Source organism: Micropterus dolomieu, linkage group LG12 (assembly GCF_021292245.1).
Source record: "Micropterus dolomieu isolate WLL.071019.BEF.003 ecotype Adirondacks linkage group LG12, ASM2129224v1, whole genome shotgun sequence".
In the NCBI taxonomy this organism is placed as follows: domain Eukaryota; kingdom Metazoa; phylum Chordata; class Actinopteri; order Centrarchiformes; family Centrarchidae; genus Micropterus; species Micropterus dolomieu.
Window position 1 is genome coordinate 8276493 of NC_060161.1, and position 24007 is coordinate 8300499.

Genomic DNA, 24007 nt, shown 5'->3' on the forward strand with positions numbered 1-24007 from the left:
ATTAGGAGGAAATTCATGATCTTGTAGAGGGTGCTCAGAGAACAACCTACTGCTCAACGTCCGCCAAACCAAGGAGCTGATCATTGATTTTAGGAAGAAGAAGATAAAGACACACTCCTGTCTACATCAGTGGAGCTGAGGTGGAGCAGGTGAACAGTTTCAGGTTCCTGGGAATCAGTATCACGGAGAACCTGACATGGTCGTCTCACATCTCCACGCTGGTGAAGAAAGCTCAGAAACGACTGTATTTCTTGAGGAAGCTTAAGAAGGCCAAATGCCCACGCCAAGTTCTTGACAGCTTTTACAGAGGAGCAATAGAAAGCATCCTGACTGGAAACATCACTAACATGGGATGTGCACGGCCCAGGACCGGAGGGCTCTGCAGCGGGTGACTAAAACTGCTCAGAAGATCATTGGTACCCATCTCCCAAGAATCAGTGATATCGGTGAGGTGAGGTGCCTGCACAGAGCCCAAAGGATACTAAAGGACAGTACCCACCCAGCCACAGCCTGTTCACCCTGCTGCATTCTGGGAAGAGATATAGAAGTTTCTGCTGCCAGCTTTTCCCCCCAAGATATCAGACTCTTAAACTCTAATTCATCGTCTGCTGTGCTCCACTGATGACAGTTTATTTCTGTTTACCAATAAATTCTGGATTAATGTATATTGTCTGCTATGTAGGGAAGGGAGTTACAGAACTCAATTTCACTCTATAACTTGTTATATTGTGACAGTAAACCTACCTACCTAATATAGCAGTGACCTTATGACATTTGTCCAAACAAATCTTATGCCACTATCAAAATAATCAACCACCTGAAGAAATGGCACGTAATTGTGAAATCTGGGTAAAAACATATCTCACTCCAGTAGTAGTTTTGTGTCACTCCGGCTCAGATGTTGTGAACGGGATGTGGTCTGCTGCTTGAAAAAATGAAAGCATTAAGAGGTGTTGGTGTTGTCCTTTCTGCAACGACAGGTGGACAGTGTGGAGGCCGTGCTGGAGCTTTGCGGCTTCGTAGACTCTTTGCTTCAGGGCCTCGTCCTGGCTCCTGAGCAGCGCTGGAGGACGGAGAGAGTCGGGCTGCTTCTGCAGCTGCTTTGTGCCTGCCAGCGCTGCCTCAAGTTAAACGGAGACTGCCGACCTCTTCTTAACTCGTTACAGCAGCTCCTGCCTGCCTGCCAACAGGTGACACAGCAAGTTCATTATTTTTGCCTTCAGGATAATGGTATCTCACATGCTAACATGCACTACAGGACATTATGTGTGCCAACGTTATTTGTGCTGTGTCTAATCATTGTTATTTGTAGGGGCTGCCATTGGACGAGCTATTGATGGGCGTGGCCCTGCTCTTGCTGGAGGCCCCTGCAGCTCAGCAGACCAGCCTCCTCAGTCTGGGTGAATACCATCTTAAATAAACGTATGACTAGTACTGGGCAGCTAAGGATGAGACATCATTAGCGGACACAGTCTTTCAGTCTAAACTTGCTTTTGGCCAGTTATTACTTATATCTCTATGTCTCTGGGTGACTGGGAATCATCACAGACAGCTGCTTCACTGCAGTACAACAAAATATCAGGGCTACTGTTCTGTGCTGTATGAGATTTCCACTTTTAAGAAGAAAGTGGTAGTTTTATTAGAATAAATTCAGAAAGTAATATTTGGAGATGTTGATTTTTATACTCTGGTGGTAGTAAACTGTTGTATGGATCCTCAACAGCTCAGAGATTAAAACACAAAGATTTGGAAACAAATTAAAGACTAATAAATGGCTTTTTTTGGGGGGGGGGATATAGCAGCCTTTTTCTTTTTTCCTGTTTTTAATCACTTTATGTTGTAATATTATGACTTCTCATAAAATTGCTAATTCTCCTAATATCAATTTTTCTCGTGAGTTTTCCGTCCTACGCTAATAACATTAGCACTTATGTGTACAGTCTCAGAACATTGTCCCTATTATACCTATAATTAGTGCCAGAATATGTTCTGGGAAAATCATCAAGAAAACACAAGACCTACAAGCTACAGTTTTAACCTGCACTGCATTGTATTATAGTGGAACCAATGTGGTAAATAAAGTGGGATTTATTCATAGACTATAAATTATAGTTAAAGCTACAATAATCCTTCCTTGCAACATTATTTCCCATGATAGCATGTTTAATTCCCCACTGTTGCTCTGTTGTTTAATTTGCATTCATTTTCTCCTCCTTCATTATCCTGCTTTACAACCTAATTTGTCCGTATGGATTATTTGAACTTGATGGGATTTTTGCCTGCCTTGTCTTCTCTCTTTCGCTCTCGCTCTCGCTCTCGCTCTCGCTCTCGCTCTCGCTCTCGCTCTCTCTCTCGCTCTCTACCATTGACACAGCACTTAGTCTACTCCCTGGGCAGGCTGAGCTGTCACCCTGGTTGAGTCCAGTCCTGGTTCTTCCTGTGCTGCAGCTGCTGTCCTGCTCGGGCCTCATCGAGCCACTAGCCGACCAGCGGACAAACAGCCTCAACCAAGACCTGGCCCACAGCCTGCTGCGCAGCATCAGCAGAGAGAGCGAGAAGCCCAGAGAGGTAACTCTGAGGCTGGTACTCAAACCTTTCCTGTCATTCCCGCCTTTGGAAGCAAGCTGGTTATTGCTATTCTTTGAGTTCTCATTTGTTACTTATCTGCACAAATGTTTCAGCTACTGCAATCCTCTGTGACTGTGGTTGGACTGTGATAATCAATGAGTCTGCACACAGAGATGCATTGCACAGATGAAATAAAATAGAGAGGAGAAGAGGTGTGGCAGTGCACAGTGTTATATATTTATATATGCATATACATACGTGTGTGTGTGTGTGTGTGTGTGTGTATGTAGCATGTTTTAGGACGTAACGTGTTGTTTTTCATTTCTTTATCTCTCTCCTTCTACTCAGTCTGCTCCACCATTGCCATTTCCTCTCAGTCCCTGGTATGACGAGCTCAGCGTGGCTCTCTCCATACTGCGTAAAGTGGCCGATAACCCAGCCGTGGCAGCTGATTGGCTGTTGTCCGTCACCTCGGCCCTGTCGTCCAGCCAGCGCCAGCTCTCCTCCCTCACCCTCATTGTGACCCATCTCATAATCACGGGTCAGGAAGACGTCTGCCAGCTGGCTCTGAATGCAAGCCAGGCCATCGCTGCAGCCGACCCCTGCCAGGTAGATAATCCACAAGGCTTAGTCCGCCACAGAGAGACTTTCAGTTAAAACACTTTCTCTTAAGCTTTTTAATAAATGTCTTGAATATTTTAGTAAGGTGCTTAGTTGAAAGCAAAACCTCAGCAAAACAACCCATCCAGTGTGTGAGGGATCCTCTTCCCAGTGGAAGAAGACGACATGGTGGGCTTAATTTGTAAAGCATTTCATGAGATTTTCCACACAATAATAATGAATGTCATAGATCTTAATAGTCAGCACAAACGTTTAAGGCTGGTGTAACACAGACCCGATCAAAAGGTTCTTTTCAGTCAACATGGAAGCTGTTGTAGGAAGAAGACCTGCCTGCAAAGCTCTGATTGGTCGATTGTTTCTCCAGCTTTGAGAAACAGCCTTAGCCATGTAGGAGGCGATCCAGAGGTCTGGAACCAGGCTACACCAAGTTGGCTTGCAGCTTTGGGTAATGGTTTTTAGAAGCACCTAATCTTTTTATCATGGATTAAAAGAATATATCCATTTGAGAGTTGTTATTTCTCTAAGTCGACTTACAGCAACTTGTTCAACTGAGTCCATCTCACTTGATGTCATTTTAGTGTCAATTTTTAGTCACTAATTTTCATAGATGTTGCTAGCTACTGTATGTATGAAGATGACAGCCCTATTCTTAGACCCGTCTCCAATGCTCTGACTTTTCAGCTATTTCTATAACCAGGGGAAAACTGCCGCAATGGGCACAACATTAGACTTTTTAGAATTATCACCCACATCGGCAATTTGTTCAGAAAGTCTTTGCAACATGATTTTCATAATCTGTTTAGAGAAATAGAAACCAATGGCGGCCTGAAAGGTTTGGAAATTTATCAACATAAGTACTGAAAGAAGAGAAGGAAAGATGAGTTGTGGTTTATGGGGTAAAACTGGCGAAAGCTCTGTTGCTTAGATCCTTCAATTTATAATTTCATTTATATATAGTTGATACTTTAACATCTTTTGGACATAATGTCATTGACATTGACTTTAAAATTCATTCTTGAAAATGTATTCTTTAAAAAACCCTGCCTGCCTCCAGCCGCTGGTTTTTCCGCAGTTGCGTAAAGAGAGAGGTTTAAACTGACAGACTTTCCTCTGCCCTTCTGGCACTATAAATGTAGTCACTAGCTCCAGAAGATGATGTGAAATATCACAAAGTGTTATAGGTTCCTCATTACTCGGGCTCATTAGATGCCTCAGAGTATTCCCCTGCTGGTCTAATTGCTCCCAGAGTGCCACTTGTACCGGCCGTTTGATGTGTTGGTAGAAGGTTATTGGCGTATTTGAGTCCGTTGGATTTCCCTCCTCACAGTATCACATCTGCCTGCATACAGAAACCCTCAAAACACCTTGTGGTATATTTGCAGAGATGAGGACAATAACAAATCTAACTGTGTAGATGCAAAGGTGGTGCAGAGGAAAAGTATTTATCCATAGTTATTTATTGTGATTTATTGGAGTTTGTGTTTAAGGTCAGCTACGGACATTTCAGGGATTCAACTTGAAGGAAAAGCTCTTATTCCTCTTCTCTGCCTCTTAGACAGGTGATGTGGTTGCTATGCGACAGCCAAGGTGCAGGGCAGCAGTAAGTGCTTTATGGTAATTAAGGCTGTTACACTGCAGAGCTGTTGACTACATGTGTCCAAGGACCCTGACTAGTTCCTATTTTTGACCTCAGCACTAAAGGGAATGATAAGCTGTTAACCCTGCGTTGTCCTTCATTCCGCTCTCGAACTTGTCTCCTGAAACTGTAATTGGCCAGAGAAATGAGCTGAGACTCAGACGTCCATGACCATGGGTCAGACCATGAGGAGACTGGGATGTTGGACGGCTCATAACCTGGACCGGTCATTTGTAAGTCTTGATACTGTCAGCCCAGCTCACCCTGCTGGGGTTTGTGGATATTTACAGGTATGGGGATGCACCACCAAATTCTGCTTCTGTTCAGAAGAAGGAAGTGGTCCCTGAGGCTTGAAGCATATTAAACTAATATGTTATAATATTAGTCAACTCATTTAACCTACAATAGCAGATTGTTTTGGGTGAAGGATTATCACCTTATAAAGTTGATACATTAGCATTTTTTTGGAGTCGTATTTATGTCCAGCTGATGGATGTTAGCCCAATATTTACTCTTCTTTTAGCTCCGCTTTTGTCTTCATCGGAGAAAAATCTCTGCATCTTTGGCTGCTGAATTAAACCTTTTGTCTGTCTGCAGTTGGATGCTGTGCAGGTGGTGTTCTGTGGGTTTATCAGAGCTTTTTCAGATGCTGAAAATGACTCTGATGAGAGTGTTGAGACTGAACCAAAACAGTAAAATTGCAGGCTGTAAAACCAAAAAATAAGCTAAATGAGGCTGTGAGCAGTATATTTCACGTTACACATTTTCATTTGATCCATTGTGCAAAAAATTATTTTTATTCGTGCAGCTTTAAAACGCTTCTGTTAGCAAGATAGGAAATGTTTAATAGTGATACAATAAGGAAATGATTAGCCTGTGCTGAGACCAGAAGAAAGGAAATTTAAAAATAAATTAAAAAGTCAGTAAAATATGTACATTTTTTATTTTATTCAAAACTTTAAAACACCATATCAGATTTAACTATTTAACTTACCTCCTTATTGTTTTTTGATATACATTTTACTGCCTTTAATAATATACAACTCCAACACTAAAAGACCTTTTAGGTATGTCTTTAGAGTTGATAATTCAGATTACATTACAGGAACAGGAGATTGTGTTATTGTTAAATCATTGACTACAGTGCAGTATTTACTTATTTTTGTCTGTCACGTCCCATCACCGTGGCACAGATCACAAGAAACAGTACTTACTAAAAAGTACATTACAATTTAAAAAAACAAGTCTACAAACTGGTCTAAATTAGAGCCACTATGTGTAGATTTAGAAAATTGCTGACTGTGTAAGAATCAGAAATGACACTGTGGCAGATGGCCCTGACAAGAATTTTGATTTTTGAAGAATATTGTTAATTGGCAAGTCTCCTGATAAAAGTCTTCAGGGCCAAGTCACGTCTCAAGTCTTCAGGGCCAAGTCACGTCTCAAGTCTTCAGGGCCAAGTCACGTCTCAAGTCTTCAGGGCCAAGTCACGTCTCAAGTCACGTCTCAAGTCTTTAGGGCCAAGTCACATCTCAAGTCTTTAGGGCCAAGTCACGTCTCAAGTCACGTCTCAAGTCTTCAGGGCCAAGTCACGTCTCAAGTCTTCAGGGCCAAGTCACGTCTCAAGTCACGTCTCAAATCTTTAGGGCCAAGTCACGTCTCAAGTCTTTAGGGCCAAGTCACGTCTCAAGTCTTTAGGGCCAAGTCACGTCTCAAGTCTTCAGAGCCAAGTCACGTCTCAAGTCTTCAGGGCCAAGTCACGTCTCAAGTCTTCAGGGCCAAGTCACGTCTCAAGTCTTCAGGGCCAAGTCACGTCTCAAGTCTTCAGGGCCAAGTCTTTAGGGGCAAGTCACGTCTCAAGTCTTTAGGGCCAAGTCACGTCTCAAGTCTTTAGGGCCAAGTCACGTCTCAAGTCTTCAGGGCCAAGTCACGTCTCAAGTCTTCAGGGCCAAGTCACGTCTCAAGTCACGTCTCAAGTCTTTAGGGCCAAGTCACGTCTCAAGTCACGTCTCAAGTCTTCAGGGCCAAGTCACGTCTCAAGTCACGTCTCAAATCTTCAGGGCCAAGTCACGTCTCAAGTCTTTAGGGCCAAGTCACGTCTCAAGTCACGTCTCAAGTCTTTAGGGCCAAATCATGTCTCAAGTCACGTCTCAAGTCTTTAGGGCCAAATCATGTCTCAAGTCACGTATCAAGTCTTCAGGGCCAAGTCACGTCTCAAGTCACGTATCAAATCTTCAGGGCCAAGTCACGTCTCAAGTCTTCAGGGCCAAGTCACGTCTCAAGTCACGTCTCAAGTCTTTAGGGCCAAGTCACGTCTCAAGTCTTCAGGGCCAAGTCACGTCTCAAGTCTTCAGGGCCAAGTCACGTCTCAAGTCTTCAGGGCCAAGTCACGTCTCAAGTCACATCTCAAGTCTTCAGGGCCAAGTCACGTCTCAAGTCACGTCTCAAGTCTTTAGGGCCAAGTCACGTCTCAAGTCACGTCTCAAGTCTTTAGGGCCAAGTCATGTCTCAAGTCACGTCTCAAGTCTTTAGGGCCAAATCATGTCTCAAGTCACGTCTCAAGTCTTTAGGGCCAAATCATGTCTCAAGTCACGTATCAAGTCTTCAGGGCCAAGTCACGTCTCAAGTCACGTATCAAGTCTTTAGGGCCTTTTAGTTTTTTTGACTTGAAAGTCAAAAAAGTAAAAGATTGCAGTAGCACAATGGCAAAAATCACACCAAATACTTCTTTTTTTAATAGAGACAGGGAATTGAATTAAAACAATAATCTGTGCTGATCATTTTTATGTTGAAATGACCATATGTGTTTTAAATTTACCCAGGACTAATAACATTCAGTATGAAGCTTCTTATTCTTCAGCAGGAGAAGGATGACTCCCAATAGAGAGAACGAGACATGGCTGTCTCAATCATGAAGTAGAAATTATGATGACGAGTATTAGATGAGGGTAAACGAAATGCAGAATGCAAAGTTTTAGTCTGCTCCTACTGATGACCTTTGAGGTCACTGTCTTTGTGATGTGATAGAAGAGATGTGTAATAGTTCAGTTTAGGACTGATGAAATTGTCACCACACTGCAGCATTTTCTCCATTCCAAAATAGTGTAATGTGAGGACATCGGTACAGTAAATGAGGACAGTACATTCTCTTCTCTGCATGCCACAGTCTGTCTGAAATGTTAATCAGATTTTGTCAAAACAGTCTTTTAATAAGCTTATTGTCATCAATCTTGTGGTATATCTCCACCTGAACACCATCTCCTGGAAGCTCCCAACAGGTTAGGACACATCTGGAGCTATCGGCACAGAGATGAGTGATTTTCTAAGTTGAGAAAACCCTTTTGCTTGTAGTAGCAGGACCATAAATGCGTCACGCTGAGAATGTTTGACCAGTTAAGACTGATTTCATACAGAGTTGATAAAAACTAAACATTGACTGAACAATGTTTAACCTCGTCCAAACTCACGTGTGTCTGCAGGTTCCTTCCCTTATTCCTGTTCTGTTGTTCAAACTGGGGAAGGAAAAGAATCCAGGTCTGGCTCATGCTGTGTTGAACTGCCTGCCTAACCTGGGGACTCATAAGGTACTGGGCACCTCCGGCCTCAACTGTCTTTACAATGAAGATGTTATGACATACATACCACTGCACGTGTTGTGGAGGCCTCCGTTTTGTCGTTCTTATTAAAGCATAATATTACATTATACAACATTATATCTTGAATATAAAACTGTATGCGGGCAGGAAGCTCATTTCACTTGATCTTAATCATTAACAAACGCCATGTGCTTTAATGTTCCAGCTCTGTGTCCCCTCGGTGCTGCAGACTCTCCACATGCTGGCCAGCACCCCCAAGCTGAGAGCAGTGGCAATGCGCCTCATGACTGCTCTTTGGAAGAAACAGGTTTGGAATAGTAAATGGTCATCATAATCATCATAGTAATATATTAGGCCTTCTTAATTCTTCAATATTTTTCCTGTGTCGTCACCTCTTCCTCACAACTGACTTTGTGCCTTCCTGTAAGGATCGAGTCTACCCAGAGCTGCAGCGTCTGCTGGGCCAGCAGGACAGTAGGGTGGTGGTGGGAAGGGACGCCCAGTGGGAGCAGATCCTGGCCAGGGCCGCCTGCCTCAGGGACATCTGCAGAGAGAGGTCAGACCACCACATACACTGGAGGTGGTGTAAAGTGGGGCTTTTTAAGACAGGGGCATGACAGGAGTGTCTGATTGACTGAATACATTGGAGACTTAACAAAGAATTGAGAAAAGGGAAATCATCTCTCTATTTTTTTCTTTGCTCAATGAAATTACATTCATACTGTATTTGGTATGTTTAAAATGGAGCAGCTCCAGGGTTTTCCTTGACAAGCTTACTGCCTTCGCAGAAGAGCACTTCACAAATGCACTGCAGACAATGGAAACTTCAATCTCTGGGCAATGGCTCCGTACAGATGTAGGGTTAACTGGGCGTTATCTGTGGGACAAATAATTAGTGATTGACCAATTAATCTGTCGGCCAATTATTCAGGCTGATATATGGCATTTAGAGATAATCTGCATCGGCCAATACCTGCACTCACAAGGCCGATATAACACCCTAAATTACGGCATCTAATCTGAAACCGTTACTGGCTAGTGTTAAATAAATATGTAGTTCTACTGTAGAGAATCATGCAGCTGAATGACGTCACTGTACCCCACTCTCCCTTAAACTCCAAATTCAGCAAAACTGAAAACACCTCATCGTTCAGTGAATGAATAGAAATATCTGTATTTTCACTTGAACACTTAATTTGAAGGTCATGTTTTCCACCTGAGTTGTCCAGATATTATGATGTGATTTAGAAGGTTGTCATGTATCATGTACCACATAAATGCTTTTGTGTGTGTGTGTGTGTGTCAGGCCTTACCAGCATGGAGGTGACATGTTGGCTGCCATTACACTTACTTTGAACCAGTGCACCAGACCGGACATGGCAACCCCTGCTGCTCTCGCCCTGCAAGGACTACAGGAGCTGTGCCGGGCAGAGGTCAAACACACACACGTAGGAAGCTGTTTCTGTACATGCAGTTAACATAGCCGCTGAGTTTTATGAGGCTTGTTTTGCAGGTAGTGGACATCATCTCAACATGGAGAAGTCTCGGGCCCGAGCTGAGCTGTGACTCCCGTCCGCTGATGGTCAAAGCCATAGCTGAGCTTCTGGCTCTGGTTCCCCAGCTCACTGTCAAGTCAGAGGAGTACGAGGTATCTGATCTTAATGAAAGTGTGTTTGAAGCAGAGCTATGTTTTGGTGTTTTTGTGTCTTCATTTCAGTCAATTTCTGACTTTGGCTCCCCCTAGTGGTAGTACCTAAGAAGAGACATATTTTTCAACAGTCATAAACGTATGAAGGAAGCAGGGAGAAACAGATAGCCAAGCTCAGTTCAAAGTTCAGAAATACATACATATGTACCCTAACAGAAATGCAAAGCAGTGGTTTGTGGGAATTGCGTGCTTTGACTTCGGTCACTACTTTTGTGCAGCGTCTCGAGCAAAATCGTGGTTCATCGGTTTTGGTCTGTTCTGGCACGACTATACCAAACCTGGCAACCTCACTGACGAAAACGTCTACAGGAAGCTGCACACAGTCACTGCACCCAGATGTTATTCACTAAGAAATAGTTACAGGAAGTACATGTCCCACATATTAATCATTCATCTTATTTGAACTTTGGACAGACTCAGGCAAGCGGTTTGCTCCGGCTGTTAGTCTTTATCTAAGCTAGGCTAACCACATCCTGACTCCAGCTCTGTACCCAACACACAGACATGAGACTGACTATTTCTATACATCTTGGAGCTGGAAGAACAGCTCCAGTAGGGTTGGGTGATATCAGCATATACTGTATACTGTATGACGCTATAGATTTGGCAATATCGCTTCTAGCGCGGGAGCTATTCCTTAGTGTCTCGGCTGTATATTCAGAGCAGGTTATGTAGCAAATCAGAGCTGGATTTTTTGGTTTGTATAGAAGTTCTAACTAAAAGAAGAAAATAATTAAATGTGATGAAGTATGATATGGTTATTTTAAACCATTTATAAGTGAATTTACAGAGCTGTTGGTGCATCATGATATACACCGTTACCGTGACATAAAATTACATATACCGTGATAGAAGATTTTGCCCACCCGTAATAACCATTGACTGAAACAATTAGGGGTGGGAATCACCAGAGGCCCCATGATATTGTTATTATCATGATACTTGTGTCATGATATGATATTATAGCGATTTTAAAATATTGCGATATTTTGCAATTTATTACCTTTTTCCCAACTGGACTGAAAAAGCAACGGATTTTATTATTATAGTACCAAAAAGTAAAATTCTCATGTACAATTTATATAATAAAAGATCGAAACTTGGCGTCCGTGTATCGATACAATATTGCCACGTAAAACATTGCGATACTATGCTGTATCGATTTTTGTAAGAAATTGCTTTAAAATGTCTTTTTATCTCTCTGTTTTTCTAGAAACTGAAAGAGGAGGTGGTTAGCTTTCTCTGGAATTATGCTGTGAGCAAGGTCTGTGTTCTGAACATATCTGCTCCCAACCCCCCAACGTTTTCTGTCAAAAGTCTGCTCAAAATTCATTTAGATATTAATCTGTTCAGAAACGAGTTAAAAAAGATAACTGTGTGTTTGCTGTAACAGGATCCAGAGGTGGCCAGCTGTGGTTACAAGGCTTTGGCAGATTTTCCTGAAGCGGTCCACACAATAAATCTTCTCCCTGAGGATGTAAGGGTCCCGCTTTGACTTGACATTCTACATTGAAAAGCTTTTCGCCACACATAATAGCTGATTTACAAGAATTTCCTGCTCTTTATTATGTGGAAAAATGATATGGGAAACCTGACATTTTAAATTAAATATCTTCAGTATTGCATTAAAGTTTTTTCACAGTGAGTCTGCACAAAAATAAATTTAATAAATACTTGAAAGGTACTAAACAGTACTACAATATCAGTGTTTTTTCATTTTCTAGTCACCGTACAACTTAACTTCCCAATCCCATCAGCCTTAGCTGTACTTTGGGCTTATGCTAACATGCTAATATAAGATGATGAACATTGTATAAGAAGCAGAGTTAAGCGGTGATAAGGCGGCAGTGATACAATATCGTGTAAAGATACATAAACATTATACCGGCTTAATAAGCATTTAGCAAGATGCACTGCTGTGGCTATAGCCTCACAGACAAATATAACATTACTCTTTAAGTCAGGAGGAACCTATGGATAAACTGTGCATACACCAAAAACTTTAACTTACCAACTGTAAACCAAGCTAAATAATAAGGTAAGGATATAAGGTAAATATTAGCAGTTTATTTAGCTTTAAAAGTTATATAATCTGTTTGTAGAATTGAAATGGTCGTTCAGGTTTTGGCCAATTCAACAACAATGATTAGATCGACTATATATAGATTCAAGGTCAGTTTGTCTGTTCCAAAGCTCTTCCACACACTTTCTTAAGCCTGAAAGTGGTTATAATCTGTTACTGTGGCGTTTTGATCATCTGTTTACATTGTCTTGTTGCTGTACCCGTTGCTATTGCTCTGTCCGCTCTGTAGGCCAGACCAGCTACAAAGCTCCCTGAAAAGGAAGACGATGAACAGGGAAAGGAGCAAGAGGGAGAAGAGAAGGATCTCTCCATCCCAGGTTCATCTTATGTGAAGCTGATGGCTCTCACCCCCCTAACTGTTCTACCAGGTAAATTGCATTCATGTTGTTGTCAAACGTCACGCTTCCCAATTGTGCCATGGTGCGTCCAGCCGGGCCCGGCACTCCTGAGGGAAAGCCATCATGTTGGTGAAGAGGTTGGATGTGGGGCAATATTGTGAACCTGTGCTGCTGTTTATTATTATTGTTCTGTCTCACCTTAAAGTTCTGGGAAGCTGAATCGCAGCACACATTCTTGAACTCCTCCTTAGAGATGCTTATCTTGATACATTTTTTTTCTTCTCAGCCTTTGAGCTCTTCCTGACCTCACTGGTAAAGCAGGAGATGAGCCAGATGCCACGGGGGGTATACTTCTCTGCCCTGAGGGGGGGGAGCCTGCGTTCAGACCAGGGTAAAACGATGGCAGGAATTCCATCATTCATGCTGAAAACCTACGAGAAAAACAAGCAGCCTGGGCTGAAGCCTGGACTAGCAGGTGACCAAATCCACCCCCTACCAGTGTGAAACAATGTAACTTTTTTGCATTAATGCGTGTGTTTGGTTATGGATGCATATCTAACTCAATTCAATTCAAATCAGCTTTATTGGCATGAATGTATAACAACAGTATTGCCAAAGCTACATATAAATTACATTAGAACAATTAATTTCATACATTTCATTGAATAAGTAAATAAGACAGTAAAAGTTATTTTAAAAATAAAAATATATAACATAAAAAAATTCTGTGGTTTCAGTGGTTAGCACTGTCACCTCACAGCAAGAAGGTCGTGGGTTCAAACCCCGATCATCCCGGCCTTTCTGTGTGGAGTTTGCATGTTCTCCCCGTGTCTGGTTCTCTCTGGGTTCCCTCCCTCCCACCATCCAAAAACATGCGGACTAGGTTAATTGGTGAAATGTATTGTTAGCTATTTTTTCACTTTTTCAGCAGTTGGCAAACAGACTGTTGATCATGAGAAGCTGCAGCATTTATTAATTGACACACTGTAACCTACTCTGTACATTAACTGCCAGATTTTACAACTTAGTGCAAACTTTTTCCTCTGCTCCAGTCTAATTAGCCAGATGTAATGTCTTTATCAACCTAATTTTCAACAGGAAGCTGTTTTCAGAAAGTATGAATACATCCACAATCTACAATTGCATCCATCAGGTGGACACAAACACGACTCCAAATGAATGCTAATGTTGCTTTGTGTCTGCTGGGTGTGTAATCAGGCAGAACAACTTAAGGGAATAATAAGTCAGAGGTTTTATAGTTTGGTTGTGGTGCGCCTCTGGCCCCAAGTGGCAAAAAAAATCTATTAATTAAAGCTTTAATCTTTCAGGGTTCTTTCTGTCATGAGTTCAGATTTTATTTGTTTTACTATTTGCACACAGTCGAAAGCTTAAATAGTGTGTGTGTGTGTGTGTGTGTGTGTGTGTGTGTGTGTGTGTGTGTTGTAGCTGGACTTCTGCTCTGTTATGAGCTGCCTGTGCAGACGGACCGTGACGGCAGACCAATCCATCGTTTCCTCATAAGCCGCAGCCGCAGCTACCAGCAGACCTTGGCAGCCCTCATTCATGAAGTACATCTAAAGCTGTTCTTCCTCTGCCCCTCACACTCCTCTTTTTGTATTAACAATTTGAAAACAAAACTCCCGCTTGTTGTTTCTGACGTTAGGTGAACATTCAGCCATCTGAGTGGCACCGTGCTCTCCTCCTGCCCCAGGCCTGGCGAGGTTTCATGAGCCGAGCTTTCCACGCTGTCCTACAGGTTTGTGCTTCTGACAGCTGATAGATTGATTTTATATTCATTGAAGAATTGATCAACTCCATATGGTTCTAGAAAGCAAATTTGGTTTAAAAAAAAAAAACAAAAACAGCGACTGGTTTCAATCTCTCAGGGTTTTCATCAGGGCAGAGGTAATGAAAAACAGATTAATAGCACCTGTTTCAATAATTGATAATAATAATAATTAGCCATTGTAACTCTGGAAGAAGCCAGTAAGTGGACCATGATTTGGTCAAAGCTCAAGGTGTTTATACAAGACAGACATGGCAAACCTGGCCAGAAGCCAGAGCTGTGGAATATGTTGCTGCCTCCGTCTCTGCAGTCTGCAATCTTGTTTTCTGTGGTTTTGTTTTGTGTATGTGTTCAGGGTCGACGTGCGGATTTGGAGATGCAGCAGAAACAATGCAAAGAAAACCCACAGGAGCTACAGTACAAACAACACTGTGCCTGGCTATGGTGAGAATCACTTTGACAAATATACTGCAACTTGAATGTTTAAGGTCACATTTATGCTCATTTTCAGATTCATACTGTTGCGGGGTTCTTTCAGATAAAAACTCCTCAGTGGCGCATGAAGCCAAGAAAAGTTCAGCAGTTTCCACTCACTTCCAATTTATCACCCTGTTAACTTGAATGGGGTAAAAGGATTCTGGACTTTCCAAATCTAATTGAACCAAATGGATCAGATTCTGGTTATTTTGTGGAGGTGACGCCCCAAAAGGTTTTTGTAAAATTGAATCATATTTTATGGAGAAAATATTTTCTGGTGTCCCTGCCTGCTCTGCCTCAACTTTAAGTGATTTTCGGAGTTTGCTGATGGACAGATGTTTGCACACATATTTACTCAAAGACTGAGCGGTAGAAAAGGGGGAGGATTTTTAATTAGTTTATTTAGTTTTTTTTCTTATAGTTATGGATCTTTAGACACATCGGGGAAAGACAGTAAAAAATGGATTTTGACAGTGTCACTATTTCAGCAAAATAGTGACACCTTAATTATTTTACTTTCAATATACTTTTTTATAGGCTCTAGGAAAACCTAGCTCAAAATGAGCAAACCTGATGAATGTGTCTTTACATGTGAAAAAGGTTGCTAAAGAACTTACTTTTAACTTACAGTTAAACGTTTTAAATGTACCCAAGATAGACGTTATTTTAAGACCGGTAGGAGCATTTCTTCTGGGCTTGACTTCCATTCCAGAGCTGTACTGACCAGTAAGACAGACACACTGCCCCATAAGGGTTCCTGCGCAGTATGGAAAAATAGGGAATACGATTTTTGTAATTGGTCTGGTAGAGTATGGAAAAATGAATTTAAATGCTCCGTATTTGTATAGCACCTTTCTAGTCTTTTCGACCAGTCAAAGCGCTTTTACACTACATCTGCATTCACCAGTCATACACATTCATACACTGGCGGAATAGCCGCCAGGGGCAAATCGGGGTTCAGTATCTTGCCCAAGGACACTTCGACACTCAACCAGGGGGAGCCAGGGACTGAACCGCCGACCTTCCGATTAACAGCCAACCCGCTCTACCTCCTGAGCCACAGCCCACGGAAAAGAGAGTATGGAGATATTTCTGTGTTTCCATGTGTGTTTTGCTGCTCTAGAAACAACATTTAGTTATATTTGATATATATTCTGAAGTTAAAGACAACCAGACTGAGGAACTGAATAGCTAAAATGCACACTTCAATATGTGTGTGTGTGTGTGTGTGTGTGTGTCTGTCTAAGTAATGCATCTTATTCACACATTTTATACACAACACATCTTACTCAGGCAAACGCAAGAGCTACACCAGCCAGGTGACTGATGCACCAGTCTGGGATAAAAGGAGAGTGTGTGTCTCCTTTTATCCAGCTGTGACATTCAAATCACTGTTTGTCTCTTTTTCTTTCATCCAATCTTTCTCTTCTCAGGGCCAGAGATCAGCTGGCGGACGTCATCAAAGCGGCTACAAAGTGAGTCCCCTGCTTGTGATTCACTATGTTTTAGATTAAGAGGAAATAAAGTAGTTGAAGGGACCTGTAGGTTACAACTTTACAGTATTGAGTTCAATCAGAAATGTGATCACCGGCCTCTTGAGTGTCAGTACTAACAGCAATATTTTCTTTGTGTTGCTAAGGGACAGTCCTGTGGTTCAGGGAAACTCCATCCTGGCTCTGAGTGGCCTGGCGGCTGTCCTCGCTAAATATGAGAGCAACCTGCCTGCTGGTGGTGACGGCAGCCTCGGGGTGAGATACTCAATATTTTAACTTATCACTATGTAATTCACCATCCCGTCAGTGTAAAACTTGAATATGCCCGCTTTGGTTGGTCTTCCTGAAAGTGATAGTAGGTGGTAACTTTGGTTAGCAGGTGTTGTCAGGTGCTATTATAAAACAACAGCAAAATGTTATTCAAGGATAAGTCTGTTAATATTTTGTTTTTTTCTAATGGTCATTGAATCCCATGAAAAGACCAAAACCAATAATGAAAGAACATCTATGACAAACACATCAGTGAACCGCACTGTTTCACTAATCTTACAATTCTACAAGTACAGGGATGAGTTTGTTTTTTTTAGTTCACTTTACATCAGCCAGTTGTGTCCTCAGATGAGGTCTGTTCTCCAAACAAAAGTGTGATTAAGTTCATAATGAAAGAAAGCTCCATACATGTTCTTTGCTGACTTGTCTCTGTAGGCTGGACCAGAGTTTGTGCCCACAGCCAGCTGGCTGGCCATCGTTCTCAACACCCTGCTGAGCATCAGCAGCAGCAGCTACAAGGCCAAAGGACAGGTTTTCCCATGGTTCCTCCATGTAAGGTTTTTTTTGTGATTTTTTTTTAAGCATTATTTGCTTGATGTTTTTGTGTGTTTGTCTGTCCTTTATAGCTACTTTGATATTATACTATAATAAGAATTCAAGGCTTAATGTAAAGTAGGTCACAGCAGAAAGTCAGTTGGTCCTTTCAGACATTTATTTTTCCAGGTCCAGTCTTACTCTTGATTTTGCTTTGCGGCTTAATATAAATTAGCTGTCTTCATGTGTACATATCAAAGAACATAAATGTAAACACAAAGGGCTATTTACATTTAGTTATTTAGGTTTATACAGTATGTAGATAAAGTCAAATTACCACATATTGAGTATCCATCAAATTACAAGTGAACACTAAATTGACATCTTTTATTGTTATTTCAGCATCACATCACATGAAACCACTGATTTAGCCAGCACATTTACTGCTGGTATGGGGTGATGGGGATGTCCCCCTGTTTTCCAACATTATATAGACCAGAATGATTAATATATTTATTGAGAAAATAATTGATCAATTTATCAATAATGAAAATAATCATTAGTTGCAGCCCCTCAAGCTTATGTTTTTCATTCTAAACACAGCTGCACACATTTCACTGATTATGATGTGTTCTAGGCAACGAATGGACATTTTTACTTTTGTAAAATTTCATGCAGACATTCGTGCAGACAGTGGTGACATTCATTCATATCAATATTGTGTCATACACAAGCATCCAAAACCAGAGCAAAAAAGTATGTTTTTTCCATTCCAGAAATCTCAATACATGTTTAAGTTACGGTTGTTCAGTTGGTACCAAACCAACACTACGTTGCAATTTTATAAGACTTTTTTGAAAGTGGATGCGAAACCTCTTCTCTATCCCGTTGATGGTGGTGCAGGTGGAGATTTGTAAACCACAGAAAACTAAAGTTGCTATCTATCTTGTTGAGATGAGGAGTGCTTTGTGACATAAAAAAAGGGACTTACCATGTCAACGGCAGTGCTGAGGTACTTTGTTGTGGGAGTGAAAACATGTACCTCAAGTACATGATCATTACACCACCATCAATCTCTGCCACAAGCTGTCTTCCCAAGTTCCACACTTTGTGTTCCTACACTGTGTAACACCAGCCTCATTATATTATTAAGCTGACTGGATGTTGCACATAATGGAGACTATACATAATAATTTCTTACTTTGAAATTGCATTATAACAGTTCTCCAGCGATTTTATCATTTTATTGCGATGGCATTGTCGGACAAACGATGAACAGGAAAAACAATTACAGCAACCACAGACCAGTCTTGAATAAATAAGTGTCAGCCACATGATTTGCCCATTTGAGGAACTGGCTGACAGCATGAATGGGCTTGTGTCCAAATTACATGTAATGAGTGTTGAACTCCAGCAGGTGTCAGTTTTCTAACTGCTACACTGAGAATGTCATTTCAACCTGTAAACACAACACAGCCCTACCTTCTCCTCACTGACTGATGAAGTATGGATTATATGTGAATGCTGCGCCCTTTGGCTGGCGTGTCAGGCTACCAAACCAATCACCCTTCTCCTTCCCTCTCAGCGTTCCTACTCAGGAGAGAACACAGCGAGTGCCATAGCTCGCTCCTGTGCCAGCCTGGCGTTGTCACTGCTGGTCCCGGTGCTAGTGGTGTGGCAGAGGGACGGGCTGGTCCAGGTCCTATCAGCGCTGCAGGCCGGCTTGCCGGGCTCCCCCACCGCCGACGACTCCCAGGCCGTTCAATTCCACTCCGGCCTCGCGCTGGGCATGGTGCTGTCCAGTCTGCACAACCAACACCTCAGGTAGAGTCTGTGTGTCCGCAGTAAGGACTCAGACACATGCTGTAACCCAACATTTGTTGTTGAGCTGATAGTTTGTGCTTTCCATCTGTCTCTCTCTGTTATTCAGTGATGTCTCGGTTCAGAAGGACACTGATGTCCTCCTCAGCTCCCTGGATGCCCTAGAAAGTTGCGCTTTCAACCCCAACCTGGAATACAAGTTAGTGCTGAATAGACAGGATGTGAAGTACTAACCAGTAAGGGAGTAAAAATATATACTACATGGTTTATTATAGCAGTAGTTCCCAATTGGTGGTTCGTGAGCATGTGAGTCACAATTGTGATTAAAAAATGATTTTGAAGTTTAGTGAATTTCCAGCATAGCAACTTTTATAAGTGTAATTTCTTTCTATAGAAGAAATAACGCAGATAGTTTACAGTGCAGTTAGACAGTCAATGCCAGCTCTGTTGGTCCTGACCCCTTCCTCCTCTGTCCTGTCCCCCAGTACTGGCTGTATGTTAGGTCTGGGTCTGGTGCTCACAGCTCTCTGTGGTACTGGACAGACGGACCAACATGTCCACGTCACCCAAACACTAGACAAACTACTGTCCAACCTGCAAGACAGCAACGGGCAGGGCCGCATGCAGCAGGAGGTACAACCCACCATATACAGCGGTTATCTATGATCCAGTTTTTCTATTATCTAGTTTTTCTATTATCCAGTTTTAGAGGTCTCAGAAATATTTGCTGGATTCTTTGAGAAATGTGCCCTGTCATGCTGACTTGCCTTTAGGGCTGGACGATATGGCCAAAAATGTTCTCACGATAAAAAGTTTCAGATCTTACGATAGCGATAATTATCACGATAAGTATCAAATCGTTTCTTTCGAGAAAGAAGAGTGAAATTTGAAGAAACCTGATGATTAATTGCGGTTTAAACTTTTCAACACTTGAGGCCAAACAGCGGAACACTTCACAAATCTGAGGACATTCAAAACTGTTATGATAAAATCTTTGTTAACAAATATGCATGAGTAAAATTAAGTAAAACCTTTTTCAGTCCTTTTTCCTCAACAAAATAAACATCTTAATAAAAAATGAAGTCCTAATTCATGTATGATTCAAATGAATAAAATCAAACATTTATTGAATATTTATCGAACATTTGTTATATTGTTATTGAAAAAATGTATGCGATAATTTTTGTTATTGTTTTATTGTCCAGCCCTGCTTGCCTTTTTCCTCAATTTTTCTGTTTTGATGATTAATTTGAAACCGTCACACTTTGGGAATGCTTGTATAGAGTATAGCAGAGCTTCTCTGGAATATGACAGCAGGGAATGTTACAGGAGTCCGACATGAACACTAAATGGGAGCCAGTTTCAGCCACTATGATGCATCATTAGTCAACATGTTTTAGAATGCGCAGAAATGGTAGTTAGTTTTGAGTTAAAGTCCTCACTAGTTAATGTGGATACACGTGTTGATGGATAGACCACATGGGCTGAGGGTAAATGGGTACAACAAAAAAGCAAAATCTTGACATCTTAATGAGAAAAGGATTTGCAATTGTGTTTGAAGAAGGATCTTCTTTGTACATGTCCACCTGTGCAGGTCCTGGCATACTCTGTGGCGTGTGTGGGCGTCTCAGCCTTCAGCGGAGGCCTTATAGATGCTGCCAAGGCTGAGGAGGTCATGAACACTCTGCGCGCCCTGACTGAGGAGAGCCAGCAGGTCAGCAAAAAAGAGTCTCCTGTCAGTGAATTATTTCAGGGGTGTTTAGCAGCTGCTTCCTGCATGGTAATTCTAATGTTAAAGAAAAAAACTGTCTGTCTGTTAAAGCAGTTTTCATCCTTGTCTTGGCTACAGTGCTCACTACTAGGCCAAGGAACATTTAAGTCAGTGTACAAGCTGTGATATTTAATCAAGAAGCAATTTAAAGATAAATGAGAGAATTGTAAGGGCAGAGTAGACTCCTTACACCAAATCCAGGCAATCAAGCCTTTCTGGATGTGCTTACATATTTCCACAGAACATGTTTGATTTAATATTTAGTACGTTTGAGGCATTCTCTCTAGTCTTATCCCCATCTTCCATGATTTTGTAACGTTTATCTTTAGACTCCAGGCTTCTCCCTGGCTCTAGGGTTGGTGGTCCACGGCCTGTCGATGTCCGGCCATGGTAAAGCAGAGGACATCCATCCTCGTCTGCTGGCTGCTTGGATCAAGATCTTACTGGCTGAGGTACTTCATCTACATTGTCTTTCCTACTTGCATTTATATTGAATGTACTTAACTTTTCCATCATAGTGAAGATAGTGAAGTCAGCATTAATTAAAGCGCTCCAGACCTTGCTCGTATTTTGCCTAAAATAAATTATATGATGAACCAGCCTAACCCATTAGGAGAGGATTGTAGGGAGAAGTCACGTTATGGTTTTGGCTGTAGGAAATATGATTTAAATGTATTACCAAGCCGTTGTATCTGAAAGTGTTGAGTGTTCAGCAGAGGAGTCGTCCTTGTGTTTCAGGGTTGTCCCACTATGCAGCGACTGGCTGCCGTCAACGGCCTGGTGGCTTTAGTAGGATCTGAGAGTTACCTCATTCAGGTGAGAAATCCACTCATCTCTTTGTTTGCTTCACTCGGTGGCAGTGCATAATGTACGCAACGGTTAGTGCTGAAAGGTTGTGGAGATGTATTTACTTTTAAGTTGAAGTCAATGGCAACAAGGTTTACAAAGTATTACATTTTAAAGAAAATAGTTTGGGGGAATTTGCCAGGCATTTACATTTTTCACTTTAGGCTTAAGCTTTGTTCCTTATATATCCTTTATTTGGTTAGTGTGGCACCGCTGTTCCAGGGTTGATGGGCTAATCTGAGCCCAAAACTCTGGTATACAGCGAATACAGAGAGGTTTACCTGGTGGTGAGAGGCTTTAATCAGCACTGTGTGAACTCGTTTGGCGAGACCTTTAATGTAACTGATGTTCATTTCTATGCAAAAGTCCCACACTCCAGTTTTAATATGACATTATTGCTCTAATGAGGCCACAGATGTTTCTGTAACCTTCAGTTTAGCTTTCATTCAGCTCTTTGTCCTCTGATACAGCTATCCAGTGAGTTGGAGCTTACCTCCCAGCAGCAGAGCAGGTTGAATGAGGCCATTCGAGCCATCACACAGGTATGTAGGCACATTTTATTCTCAGGACTGTTTTGTCAATTGTGAAAATGTGACCTCCCAATATTATTCTTGCTAAATGCCACGAGATGTAGCGAGTAATGTCAGACACTTCTTGTCTACTTTTGCTAAAAATTCACTGCTGTACTTTCAATATGGCCACCTTCAGGCCAACATTTCCAGTATCAATGAAATATTCCTGCTCCCAGGAGAACAAAGCTTTTCTACTTTGGATCGGCTGTCCTCTAGTGCCACCCTCTTTCTGTGAGTGCAGTGAGTGCCCAGATTGGCAGGATATGTGTTCCTTAGTCAAGATAAACTCCAGTGATTCAGAGGCATATGTAGCTTTTCTTCTTATGCCACCCTTACACCAAATGCTGCACATTTTTTCCACAATGCCATTGCCATGCCATTTGCAGTCAAGTTTATATTTGTTTTTGTTAGTTCCGAGTACATTGAGCTGTCCTTCACGTATATTGGCTCTCTTTTGTAGATCATAACATTCTCAGGAGCCATCGGGTTGCAGTCCAACAGTGCTTGTTTGGTGGGTCATTTGCATTTGGCCCATATGTCCACCAGCCACAGTCACACAGCAGGTAGATACAGCAGCTCAAAATGAAGGAAGCAATGCCAGTGTGAACCTCCATGTTACCACGACAGACTGAAATGGAGCTGTCTACAAAATGGGGAGCTATTTGATGTAAAATCTCTTTCTCTCCCCCGGTCATCTTCTCAGTTCCTCAAGATTTCAGTTACCTCCCAGAGAAAAGTGTCATCAGATCCATCATTGACTTCATCACAGAGGCAGGAAAGAAAGGTTGGTTGACTCAGTTAAACCAAGCATCTCTGCATCAGTAGAACCTCTTCTCACCATAAAACCCCCTTTTAACCTGTTCATCAGGGGAAACCCGGTTTATATCTTTCTTTTCAACAACACATCACAAATTTAAACATAAAAGTGAAAACAAACTGTATGTATACAAATGACCCGCATGTTAGAATTTCACGTGCACTCTTACTTTTGGGAATATCCTCTCTTCTTGTGGACCCAGGGCCAGAGTTTGCCCATGTATCTCTGGTTAAGACTGCTCTGACCCCCCTGGCATCAGTTGGAGCCAGTTTCCAGTACCCACCCATCAACTGGAGCGCTGTCCTGTCTCCTCTGATGAGGCTCGGCTTCGGTAAGAGTTCTCACATGTGTGTGTCGTTGTTCCTAAGGACTAGCACAGCCCAAAGCACCGAACTCTGCTTCTTTCTTTTTTGACAGGAGAGGATGTACAGCATCAGTGTGTGGTGCTGACAGCATGTCAAGCTCAGTCTTCTCAGAGCGCCTCTCTCTTTCTGGGCTCCTGGCTCTCCCCGCCCCTTGTGCACAGCCTCAGCGTAAGTTCCTCTTGAGTAGGTTTAGTATTGAACCTCAGTACTGTACAGTGGGGGAAAAAAGTATTTGACCCCTTGCTGATTTTGCAGGTTTGCCCACTTACAAAGAATGCAACAATCTATAATTTTAATCATATGTACATTCTAACAGTGAAAGACAGAATCCCAAAGAAAATTCCAGAAAATCACATCATATGAATTTATTAAAATTGATAACCATCTGATGAGGAAAAACAAGTATTTGACCCCCTGGACAAACAGCATGTTAATATTTTGTAGAAAAGCCATTATTGGCCAGCACAGATGTCAAACGGTTTTTATAGTTGGTGACAAGGTTTGTGCACATTTCGGCAGGGATGTTGGCCCACTCCTCCCTGCAGACAGCCTCCAAATCATTCAGGTTCCGAGGTTGTCGCCTGGCAACTCGAATTTTAAGCTCCCTCCAAAGATTTTCAATTGGATTCAGGTCTGGAGACTGGCTAGGCCACTCCAGAACCTTGATGTGCTTCTTCTTCAGCCACTCTTTTGTTGCTTTGGCGG

The 24007-nt window shown here is 42.0% G+C and overlaps 1 protein-coding gene across 4 annotated transcripts in view; it reads left to right on the forward strand.

Annotated features, from left to right (window-relative positions):
• Positions 1-24007, forward strand: part of focad (focadhesin) — a 61176-nt gene that overhangs the window by 29526 nt on the left and 7643 nt on the right. For all 4 annotated transcript variants that reach the window (XM_046065847.1, XM_046065846.1, XM_046065844.1 and 1 more), the window contains exons 8-37: positions 981-1190; positions 1313-1400; positions 2375-2568; positions 2917-3177; positions 8305-8409; positions 8627-8728; positions 8850-8977; positions 9728-9854; positions 9935-10069; positions 11343-11393; positions 11523-11606; positions 12442-12580; positions 12837-13025; positions 13997-14118; positions 14214-14306; positions 14692-14780; positions 16247-16288; positions 16453-16561; positions 17012-17128; positions 18696-18934; positions 19041-19130; positions 19417-19564; positions 20526-20645; positions 21032-21154; positions 21441-21518; positions 22019-22090; positions 22581-22683; positions 22824-22904; positions 23140-23268; positions 23355-23470. In XM_046065847.1, the coding sequence (XP_045921803.1) occupies positions 981-1190; positions 1313-1400; positions 2375-2568; positions 2917-3177; positions 8305-8409; positions 8627-8728; positions 8850-8977; positions 9728-9854; positions 9935-10069; positions 11343-11393; positions 11523-11606; positions 12442-12580; positions 12837-13025; positions 13997-14118; positions 14214-14306; positions 14692-14780; positions 16247-16288; positions 16453-16561; positions 17012-17128; positions 18696-18934; positions 19041-19130; positions 19417-19564; positions 20526-20645; positions 21032-21154; positions 21441-21518; positions 22019-22090; positions 22581-22683; positions 22824-22904; positions 23140-23268; positions 23355-23470 (3684 nt within the window). The remainder of the gene's footprint in view (positions 1-980; positions 1191-1312; positions 1401-2374; positions 2569-2916; positions 3178-8304; positions 8410-8626; positions 8729-8849; positions 8978-9727; positions 9855-9934; positions 10070-11342; positions 11394-11522; positions 11607-12441; positions 12581-12836; positions 13026-13996; positions 14119-14213; positions 14307-14691; positions 14781-16246; positions 16289-16452; positions 16562-17011; positions 17129-18695; positions 18935-19040; positions 19131-19416; positions 19565-20525; positions 20646-21031; positions 21155-21440; positions 21519-22018; positions 22091-22580; positions 22684-22823; positions 22905-23139; positions 23269-23354; positions 23471-24007) is intronic.